At 39.5% G+C, this 12,267-nt stretch overlaps 1 protein-coding gene across 3 annotated transcripts in view; it reads left to right on the forward strand.

The window, feature by feature from the left end:
* pcdh19 (protocadherin 19) overlaps nt 1-12,267 on the forward strand; it is a 58,974-nt gene that overhangs the window by 24,573 nt on the left and 22,134 nt on the right. For all 3 annotated transcript variants that reach the window (XM_084430137.1, XM_084430136.1, XM_084430138.1), the window contains exons 3-4: nt 8,409-8,467; nt 11,033-11,205. In XM_084430137.1, coding sequence (XP_084286263.1) covers nt 8,409-8,467; nt 11,033-11,205 — 232 coding nt within the window. The remainder of the gene's footprint in view (nt 1-8,408; nt 8,468-11,032; nt 11,206-12,267) is intronic.

Genomic DNA, 12,267 nt, shown 5'->3' on the forward strand with positions numbered 1-12,267 from the left:
AGTGTGTGTGGGGGATGGGGGGACTGTTAGACATCTCAGTACGTTGACAGATATTTGGGAGAACATACCCCTAGATACTATGTCATTATTTTGGATCAAAGTGTCAAGCGGATATATGATTTACACTCATAACAAAAGCAGCATCCAGAATGGATGAGTCGGCACTCCCTGCTGGAGCCCAGTGCTGGATATTACACTGATGTAAAGGTGTTCACATCGCTCATGTCCGCTCACGCCTGTCGAATGAGTCTCTGTGTGTATTAGCGAGTGTGTCTGTGAGGGAGAGAGAAACAGAAAGATGCATGACTATGGTGTAAAAATATCTATCTATCTATCCATCTATCTATCCATCTATCCATCCATCCTTCTATCTATCTATCTATCTATCTATCTATCTATCTATCTATCTATCTATCTATCTATCTATCTATCTATCTATCATGAGCAAACCTCTAATTTTAAGAATAAGCAAATTAACAAGAACCACTAAAAATGCTAGATGATACAAACAGAGCTGTTTAAGTATTTAAGAATTGAATTGTTTGAAAAAGAATTGTTTGAAAATTAATGTATATGATTATCATATATTTATACTTTAAAATATTCATGATTAATTTGTACTGGTCAAAAGTTTGTCAGTAAGATTTTTAAAAGAAATGAATAATTTTATTAAGCTAGGATGCATCAAATTGATCAAAAATGACAGTAAAGACTTAAATATAATTTTTTTAAACAAATGCTATTCTGTTGAATTCTGTTGGTTGAAAGAATACTTAACTGTTTTCAACAATTATAATAATAGGATACATGTTTTTGTCATATTCCGATCATTCTGGAGCACCAAATCAGCATATTAGATCATTTCTGAAGGATCATGTGGCTCTGAAGACTGGAGTAATGATGCTGAAAATTCAGCTTTGCCATCACAGGAATGAATTGCATTTTAAAATATAATGAAATAGAAAACAGTTATTTTAAATGGTTATAATATTTCACTCAAATTATCAAATAAATACAGCCTTGGTGAGTATATACACAAAAAATTACTAACCACAATCTTTAGAATAGTAATGCAGTCATGATAGATTTCCTAAAAATACTAAGAGCCACAATTAAAAGAAAATTCTACTAATTCAGTAGGAAAATAAAGACTGTACCTCAATAACCTGTGCGTGTCACATCCTTTTATCTGAAGGCTAGTGAACCGACACAGGTTTGTACATCCTGCAATTATCTATCGTCCAGGTGACTCTCCTTTTCCATCCCTGGTGACGCCAGGTGGATGCGAGGAGCCTTTTGAATAAAAGGAGTGAATGTCTTTTAGTCCAAGCATTTGAAATAGAATGACTTCTGCAAGTTCTGCGAGTTTCATTAGTTTCTATGGCTAAATTGTCCTTTGAAAATGCAACATGATAGCCAAGGCCCCCCACCCACACACCACCACAATTACACACACACTTTTCTTCTATTATGACCAGTATGCTTCCTGTAAAGCATCCAAGCAGATTGTGAATTCTTCGAAACACACAGACACAGACTACGGGTTGAGAAGGATATTGTAACATCCAAAGAGCTATTTATAGTGGACAGAGTATCTGATCAATTCCCAAACACCACAGGCCAACAACAAACCCAAGTGTTCTTGTAAAAGAGAAATATCAAAGTACGCACACACACTCTCGCATGTACAGTAGATCAGAAAGGAGTGTCACAGTAGGAATGTGGCCTAACGTTAGCAAACGACTCAACAGAATGACCCTCCTTGCAGGAATGCAGATATGCATGATAGGAAAGGTTATTTAAATCTTTTCATCACACAAAAAGGCAGAGTTCTGACATATGATGACCTTATGAATTATTAACATAGCTGCTATTAATGTATGCATAATTAATCACACACAAACTGAATGGAGCCTATAGCCCTTAGCATATGTAGATTGAGTCTTTTACAGGATCAAACAGAAGGGCATTTTCTTTTTCCCTTCTCTGTTAACGGTGCAGCTGTTGAGCTAGGAAATAGCCATTTTTGCTTTGGTTGTTTATAAGAGCTTTGTGATTGTTTTCTCTACTACAATAAAATATATCTACTACACTTCACAGGAAAAGCAACGCTGAATGAATGAGGTAGGGAAGTGTATTGTGTTTACTCATTTGTAACACACTGTTTCGTCCCCATGGAGAAATGCTTTAGTTAGTGGAATAATGCGATGCCGAATGTGCGAAGGTTACTGCAGGATACAGGCTTAAAAATGATTCTTTTACGTATTTTTCTGTGAAGTTGTTTTTTGAAAATACAAATCACTTTGAACCCACTAGGTGTTTTTTTTTTTTTGAAACAACTGAACACCACACAGCCAGTTTAAAGCTCCAAAAGCATTTATCCTCGAAAATGGCTCCCTTTCATAATAAGATGGATTTGCAATGGGCCAAACTGAGTTGAGTGTGAATTGACAGGTGATGAAGTGGAATGATCTCGGGGATATGGCAGCTTATTTGTCACATGGGCTCCCGTAGCGATTGATTCGTTATAATTTGTGTTTGTAGGTAGCCGGCTGCTATTAAACATCAACAAGTCCTCATATTCATCACGGTTCCTGCCGAAGAGGCAGAAATAGAAAACGTAATCTCATCCCGATGCCAGGGTGAGCCTGAGGCGCTCCTTCACCTCCCTTTATACTGTCGAGCCTCCCCTAGGGCTCACACAGTCTGGAAGAGAATCTGGGGGGGGAATCTATAATCTAGCAGATGGCAGAGGATCTATGGGAAATTCTATAATCAGGGGTTGGCAACCTAACACCGGGCTGAGGAGCGCTGTGTTTCTCTGAGCTGGGGAAGGAAGGATAAATCCACTCCTACCAGGTGCGAAGATGAAGCTGCTGTGGTCCGTTCCTGTCATCACGGGTGCCGCGTGGAAGGAGACGAGCGGCTTAGAGATGCTGCAGACCCACCAAAAAGATGGTGGGGTGAAAATAGAAGGCTTCAAGAGAGTAGGAGGCAAGAAAACAATGAAAATAAAAGTAAAGGAAGGCCTGCATGTCATAGAAGGAAAAAGGAAGAGTGTGTGATGTCTGTGCAGAGCGACTCCATGTTGAGATTGGCTTTCAATATGCCGGGGGGTGAGAGACTCCCCTGTTCCATTCACAGTCAAACGTTCACACGTAATTTCTCTGCAGCCTCACTGCAGCAATACATTTGTAGACATATAGACATCTCCTAAGCCTCCGTGGAAAATGCCACCCTTGCTACAGGCTCATTTCTGCTCCTATCACTAAGCCCTGCTCAACAAAGTCTGTCTCCAGTTTTGCCATTTTTTTTAAACAAGAAAATAGCTATGCACTACCTGCCTTTGCCTCATGATAACCTCTCCTCGGTAAGCTCCTTGTGGGTGGAGGTAAATAAACAACAGTACTCATTATGAGTGCCGATTTCCTCTCAACACTCTTGGGACTGTGTAAATAAGCTTTTAAGATGACTGAAGAGTCAGCTTCCAAATAACTGCGAGCACCAAACTGCTATTAAAATGAGTTAATGGAATGGTTTAATTTTAATTGAGGTCCTTCATATTGTTTTTTTTTTAGTTCATGTAATACATGTTTTTTTTTTATATATAAAAAAAAAATCTTAATAGTCACCGCATTGGTATTCAGAGGAGAATATGCTTTTCCACCTCTGACTGTGACATATTAGGAGCATCTGAACTTTAGTGGAGTTAGAAAGAAGAAAAGGGGACTCGCTTGATCTTTAAGACAGGTTTTTTTTTTTTTTTTTTATCCCCAACCACTACCTAAAAAAAAATAATACTTTGAGCTTTTATTTAACTAGTTTTGTGTCCTGGAATTAATTTAATGGACCTTTTATCTACGGTGGTGAAAACAAGGGTACAGTCTGATAATTATTAATTGCTGTTCTGGCGTGCAGTTTGAATTAGTGCATAATTTGCATGTGTAAATGCAAGTACGGGCTGATGTATCAGTTTTAGAAGAGATAATACATAAATTGCGGCAGAGGTGTGACAAGTATGTTATTTTCCCATTTTTTTTGCCACCTGAAGAACTCCTGCTCCGCTCGCTCATTGCATCTGGCCTCTGTACAATGAACGCTCGCGCATCCGGACTATGGAACCAATTGTCACGCTGGGAAGAAGGCAAATCAAATCTCACAGCGGCAACTAAGCGAGGAGATTGCTTTTCCTCTCCACTAGTTGAAGTTGGAAGAGTTCGGTTGGGGTTAGAGGCTGCAGGTTGGAGAGAAAGAGAGAGAGAGAGAGAGAGAGAGAGAAATTAGGTTAGGGTGTCGCCTAGCTCTCTGAAGGTCTCGTTTACCGCCCTCTTTCCATTACTTTCCTCTCTGGCCTTTCCGCCTTCGCTCACAGAGCTCTTAAGGTGTGATTTGCCCCACCAGACCCTTAAGTATGTGGGAAGAAACACAACGATAATTACAGGGATAGGGTGACACTGGCCGCCAAACTGGGGCCGCTCGGATCATAACAACACATTGTAGAACCTGATTAAGTAGCCATTTGTGGCAGCTCGTCTGTAGTTTAAACAACCCTCATCTCCGAGCCTGAAACCCAACCTCTGTGAAAGAAATATTGATAGTCCTTATGATTTGATGGCGGTCAGTGGTGTAGGCATACAGTACATTACTTTACAGGAAGATTGCCGCTAATGCATGGAAGCTCTCTGGCATAAAGACCTCTAAGGGCCAAGGGCGCCTCTTAAATGCCCTCTGGCCATCAACCTGAATTAATGAAAAACACAAGAACATTGCGGAATACAATTGATATCACTTTTTGGGGGAAGCTTACTAATTATCATGATCCATTAGTGAATCATCACCACACATCAATAGATGCTTTTGTTGTGGAATAATGGCACTTATCTATCACGTTCTTCAAAGAACGTGTTGATATCTGCTTGAATACAGTACTGAAGCGCATTTCGTAATCTCCAGCAGTGAGATGCCTCTATGAAACAGCAGCTGCATTTGCATAACTGAAGCTATTACTCCAATTAGCCCATTCTGATATAAGCGGAGGGATCAAAATGTCAACAGAAGGAAATCTGCTGAGATGACTGAGCCTGCATCATCGACAGTGACTCTTCTCGTAAAAGGGTTAGTGATCCATGCAGTGTAACTGCGTTTCAACAGTGCTCTCATTTGTTTTAAGTGCCGTGGCCGAGGAGAGTGAGAGCATAGCTTCGTATGTGTAGATACACAAGTAGGACAGACTCTCGCTCTCCCAGCAGAGATCTGGATAACGCCGCTCAGAACCAATTATGGGCCGGCCACATAGAGGAACATCATTTGGAAATTTGTATACTGTCTTTTTTAATGAAGCTTTCCCCTTGTTACTTAGTCCATTGCTATTCATTAGTCCTTTTGTGGACGACTGTAGAGATGGAAAGGTTCTGTAATGAGTTCTCACAGGGACTAAAGTAGAGCACAGGTGGCATAAAACACACACAACACACACACACACACACACACACACACACACACACAAACACACACACACCTACCTATCTCTCTATCTATCTATATAGCAAATATTTCAGAACTGAGGTGTGTGTGTATATGTATATGTATATGTATATGTATATATTTAGATATATACCTCAGTTCTGAAATATTTGCTCATGCCTGTTACTTTGATATTAATGGAGTCAGCCCTGACAAGAACAAAGAGGCAAATAACTAACTTGTGAGCTACAACGAGAACAAACAAGAGTATGTTCCAAATTGAAGTCTGCTAATATAATGTTAATTAAAATGGCTTTTTACAAATTATCTCTGTGATTACAATGACTTAAGGTTTAATTAGAAACATAGCAAACACCCACACAGGAAACAACCCCCCCCACACACACCCACCTTCCCTCCCTCCCTCACCCTCACACTCACACTCACACACACACACACATAAAAGAGAACGTTAACCTTCAGTGGGTACAGATTTCACCCGCCCAAACATCTCAATTAGACGCCTGGTCACCCGTCACTTGTAATTAAAACATTATCATGCGTGGAGGTAATTAAGATGTGTGGAGGTGAGGCAGTAAGCAGCAGCTTATTGACTGGGGATGGAAGAAGATCTGAGGTGGACAGTGATGAGCATTACTACACTAGAAAAACAAGATTTATTTTATTTTATTTTATTTGAATATATATAACAGGCCTCTAAAGATATGACATACTTCATTTCAATCATGACAATCACGTTAATGTATTTGGTCTTGGCAGGCTAAATCTGCTACGCATGCTGCTGTTGCTAAATATAATATAAAAAAATACTAAAAACCAGTAAAAGTATGTTTCCAGAAGTAGGATCCAATAAATCCATTGTGAAATTAATCCTGCATAACATGTCACTTATGTAGTTGTTGACATGCACTACTTGCGCTGTAGGGATCTATACACAGATGAAGGAAATGGGCATATTTTTGGGATCATAGATCTTTATGCAGAGTTATTCCGTCTGTGATTATGATAGCTTGTATCTGTCTCCCAGCAGCTAGTGTGGAGGTCCCCGGCTGGCAGCATAATCATTGGTCTTGTTGCACTGTCTGCATTAACCTTCTTATCGTCTGGGTGACTGCTGTTGTCAGAGGGGCTGATGGCTAGACATACCCCTGGAAGGAAGCCATTGAATTATTTTCTATCTCAGTTTAGAATGAGCTGAAGTTGAATCTGAGAGGCAGGTTTCTCCCCATGGAAAACACATGCATCAAAAGTAGCCAGTTAGATTCAAAATGTTTAATCCAAACAGGAAAACAGCCAGTTTTTCCACTAAATTAACATAATATTTTTATGCACCAATTAAGCAACAGCCATTTACAGTGATATTAAGCTGCATATATGTTTATACTAATCATTTTAAATATGAAAAATGCCATGTGGAGACTTTTTGACCAAGCAAATGAATCGTTGAATCTAGCCCTGGTTTCACAAACAGGGCTTAGATTAAGCCAGGATTAGGCCTTAGTTCAATTAGGACATTTAAGTAGCTTTTATAAACAATGTCTTAGAAACATATTAGGGACTTTAAGCAACAGCCTCTGGTGGAACGGCAACGGCATTCTGTCGTTCTATTGCGCACTCGCGACGTTCTACTGTAACCGTCTACTACGGGAGAGCAGCTGATTTGCCGTAGTCGTTACTACGTGACAGATAAAGAAAGTTAATGTTATGTTTTAGGTTATGTGGCATTGTAATCGTTTCTGTATATCATTAAATGCCAAAAGCAACCCTTCTCTTGCTTTTTAAAATCACTTCCTTTTTTTGTATTTTGTATGATGATTAAATTACCCCTACGCCGTCCTCTTTACTGTTGCTTAGTGATTTTTGCGCTCTTTAGCTACAGCAGTTAACACTTACTTCCAGCTGCCGTTGCCGTTCAATCAGCAGCTGTTGCTTAATGTCCCTATTTTAAGATATGTCAGTGCAAGTTGGTTTCAGTTAAAACAGCTCAAGCATCAAACAGGCACACTAGGCTTAAGCCTTGTCTGTGAAACCGGGGGCTAGAGTTCCGAATCACTGAAATGAACAGTTTAAAGTGATTCATTAGCCAATTAATTGAACTTACCAACAAGACTTAGGAACAGGTCTTTCTCAACACTCTAATTCCTGCAAGTTACAAGTCAAAGAGGATTGTGAAATTAGTCATGCTGTTTACAAAATGTAATGACCAAATATGAAGTGCATTGAAGTCTTTGCATTATTCATGATGTTGATTTAATTTCACAACACTAGCAATACCGCCACAAATATACTGCGAATACTCAATAAATATATCACCCAGTTCTACTGTGTGCTTCTAGTCATTTATTTAGAAAGCGCTGCCTTCCAGAAGACTCTGAAGTCTCTTTCTCAATGTGGGTCAAAGAGTCATCAAATGCAGATCATTGAGGCCTTTTCATCTGCAATTGCAAAGTTAAAAAAAATCCCCTGGCACGCTCTTAATTTCTTCCCTCTGTATATTTATTTCTTTGATATTTCCACATTAGCATCCTCAAAAGTGTTGTGAGGAAAAGCAGCACTCGAAGAGAGGAAACTTTCTTCTCTAACCCCCAACACCACTCCTCTATTCCCCAGTCTGGCTTAATGACATTTTGAAGAGTGTGGTCTGACTAAGGATGTTTTTTGGGTGGGGGAGGCTGGAGGAGTGACGACAGGAGCAGACTCACTGCAGCAGAACAGGCCACATGTGCTTAGAAAGAGAATGGGGGAGTTTGCCTTTGAAAGCCCAGGCAGCTAACTAGAGTCTTTGTGTAAAATAACATTTATATTGAAAGGCAATTACTGGTGACATTATTTTGGTTGCTGCATAATTAAATTCATTTTTGTTCCCTCTCTCTCTCTCTTTCTTTCTCTCTCTCTCCCTCTTTAATTCTGTCTCTTTCCCCCAGACGGAGAATTATTCCATTGACTCCAGTTATGTAAACAGCAGAGCACACCTAATTAAAAGGTATGTCTTTATAAAGCAATCAGATTAACTTATCTAACTTATTTTGATGCGTTCTTAAAGCGGTCAGATCATAGCTTGTTTTGTTTTTCATATTTTCTTTTGTATTATGCTAAATATCCTATTTGCCTGTGCAAAGAGCAAAACAAGTATTATAGTATATATTCTGCTTTTTATCACGTCAACTGGGTGTACCAAGTGTCAGATATTTCGGAATGAGATGTTTTTGCATATTAGTTTCAATGGGTGGACATACAATTACAGTACAGTACAAAATTACAACACTCGTTATCTAACAACAACAAAAACTTACGATATGGCCCGTTTAAGATGCCATTTTTCATTAAAAATAACCCAAAAATAAAGTCTTAGGGTTGGTCACATATCGTATAGGCAAGATATGAATGCTCAGAATGTTTATAAATGGCCAGTGTTAAGCTTTAATAATTCAGTATTGTAAGAGATTTAGCACATCCTCATCATGCTTTTTTTATATGAATAATTCCATCAAATCCCTGCAAACGTGTATACATATTACATGTTAGAGAATAGTAAAACTGTAGCCCAGAGCGGAGGAGGCTTGGGCGGTTAAGCTACATCTGTGTAGATGTTAATCTGATAGCTAAATCTACATGAATTTTAATCCCGGAATTCCAAAGGATTCTTCCTCAGTGCACACAAGGAGGGCTTTGTAAGGCCACGGAGATAAGGAAAAGGTAACGTTATTTCGCACTGTGAAAGAAAAGAGCAAGGACAATAGATCCTTTGTACTGGCAGGACTTGGCTAGCATTCCTCAGTCCACCTAAAAGGAGGCTATTGACTGGCACGGAGCATTGGCATGCAGACGTCCCTAATGAAGGTCCTTGGCCGCCTGGGGCCCTGGCTGCTACGGATGTGCACAGGGACTGTAATGCCTCTTTTACCTGGAGCAAAAAAACATTCCGGTGTACCTCAGTACCGCATTTTTCAAACCAATTACAGCAATTTTATCTTCTAAAAAAGCACTGCCTATGTTTACATAAACAAAGAGTATTCAAGTGTCGACTGTTTGGCTCTGCGACACTACAAAGAAATCCCCTCTGGAGCCTGTGGGCGCACAGACTGGGACAGGTGCAATTAGACTGATAAAATCAGAGGCTGCACTACCACCATTGCGGTGACATTGCTAGAATCCCTCTCTCCCTCCTCTCTTTCTCCTTAGAAGAGGCTGCAGAGATGCTTTTGTCTATGTATGTCAGTGTGTGTATGTGTATGCATGCGTTTCTGATCCTCTGTTGCTTCAGAGGCTGAATGTGTTCCACTGGGCTAACTATCAAATTAAGGGAAATCAGGCTTGTTCACTGCAGCTGTCTCTTGGCAGCTTTTATTTAATTTTTTTACCCCTCTCGCTTTATCAAGTCATATAATGTGGGTAAAGAGGGAAAGCACAGTTTGCTCAAATTATTAAAATTATTACACCTCTTTCTTTAAACATCCAGGGGTTTATGTGACCAACATGAGTTTTCCTAAATAAAAGGAAGTGGCCTGATTTTGTTTACGTAAAAAACAACAACTATGCAATAAAAGAATCGTAGCTTTTGTCAAAATTCAAAAGTATTTCTCTTCCAGGAAAATTAACCATAAATATTGATGGCTCATCTGTATGCAGGGGTGTTATACAAGATATCTATGTCTGTGCAGTTTTATTTAACGATTCACATGAATATAAATATACTTTTTTAGAGAGATAGTTCTTTTTACACACCCTCAGGTTCCATTAGTTAACACTGGTTAATGCCTTAACTAAATAAAAATGAGCAGTACCTTTGTTACAGTATTTATTCATCATTATTAATGCCAGATAATAAAAATAAAACTGTTCATTGTTAGTACTTGTTCAGGTCTATTAAATAATGTTATACTTTTGATTTAAATTTTTATTGTAAAGTGTTACTGCGAATTTTAAGAAAACTGTGTCAGTACAATGAAAGTAAAAGAGGGAAGTAATTTTGGACATTGTTCTGAAGAAAAAATATTAACCTCTCAGGACATATATGGCACCACTTTTATTAACTTACATTATCATTACTATATAATATGCCTTAATTTTGGTCTGTCATATGCACCACTTTTATAATGTTTTTTTTTTTTTCAGTCAATTTGGATTTTGACAACCCTAGTCCTCATTTACTTTCATTAGAGAGAATGTTACATAGACGAGAGAAAGCCAGAGCTTGAGAGTCTGACATGAGGTTGAGTAAATGATGACAGAGTTTTCATTTTTGGGTCAACTACCCCATAAATGCCACTGCAATCAACAGACGTATTTCTGAAACAGTCTATAGAAAGCCGAAGCTACACAAAAGAGCTCTGCACAGCCAAAGTGAGTGTAGGTCATTGACCCCCGATCCTTTATCCCACCATATAAGAATTTGAGAAAAAACACCTATTTTCAGCTACACTCTCTGTGTGGCTGGAAGATAAATAAAGGTAGCAAGGGGTGAAGAGAGAGTGAATGATGAAACCAAAGTTGACAGTTAAATAACACTATCCTTCTTTCTTGTCTTTTCTCCTTCACCTGGCTGTAGCACGTCAACATTCAAGGACATGGAAGGAAACAGTCTGAAGGACAGCGGGCACGAGGAGAGCGACCAAACCGACAGCGAACATGATGTTCAGAGAGGGCACTACGCTGACACGGCTGTCAACGACGTACTGAATATGACCGTACCCCCCAACAACTCGCAGCTACATGACCAAGGTAAGACAGAAAGATCTTGACTAGCTGAATGCATATAGAAAAAAAAAAAAAATCAAGACTTAGCTTCGCAGGCAGAGTTGGCCCAGAGGCGCCTCGCTAATGCACAGGCAGCACTTCTCTTCCTGGAGTCTTTGATACGAGCCCAAGAACATTATTGACGGATGTGAGCAACGTCTGCAGTCGACTGCTACACTTCAGATCCAGACCTAAATGGCAGCAATTAGGCTGACAAAGGTTGAAGGTGGAAATCTACATATCACGCAGTCTCCTCATACATAATTCACGTGGATCATTTAGCAGGGAATTAATGTTGATGTTTCTTTTTTTTCCGACTGCCGTTAAAGACATCCGGTATGATGGCAGGAGTCGGTATGATGGCAGGAGTCAGTAAGAGGTCATGTTCACTCTCAGCTACTGCCACTCAATGCTACAAAGTTATAGAGCGACGAATGGCAGCGCTACTGAGAATCAAAGCGCGGAGAAGACCAAAGGAGGGCTCCGAATGGTTTTATTGCACCGATTGTTTTGTGTTGTCATGTTCAATCAGCCTTTGATCTATGTAATTTAGAACAATTGAACACCTCTAGCAGTCGCTAATAGTCAATAGCGAAAAACTCTATTCTTGTCGGATGGAAATTAGTCAACCAATTTTCTGAATTACAATGAGAGCTTGACATTTGCTGAATGCTGAATAGAAAATGGAGCATTTCTGAGGGAGATGAATCATTAAAATCGTTATTAAAATAAAAAATGGTCATTAAAATCGGCAGGACGGTCGCTCAGATAGGAGTTTAAAGAACGTGAGGCATTGTGGCTCGCTTGTGACGCTCTAAATCATAGCGTCTGAGTCATAGTACTGCCGCTTACAGATCTTGGTGTCTTGCTTAGAGAAGAAGAGCCTAATAAGAGAGCTAGGGATGAGAAAAGACAGAGTTAACGGCTATAAAATAATTTAGCTTGTTCTTCCTCATTGTGTTTTTTCCCCTCTGTAAAGCAGGAGCCTGAATTATGTAGAATTGGCAGGTGAACCAATTAAGATCTCATTTGGTCCAGATCGTGTGC

Source organism: Rutilus rutilus, assembly GCF_951802725.1.
Source record: "Rutilus rutilus genome assembly, chromosome: 14".
NCBI lineage: Eukaryota > Metazoa > Chordata > Actinopteri > Cypriniformes > Leuciscidae > Rutilus > Rutilus rutilus.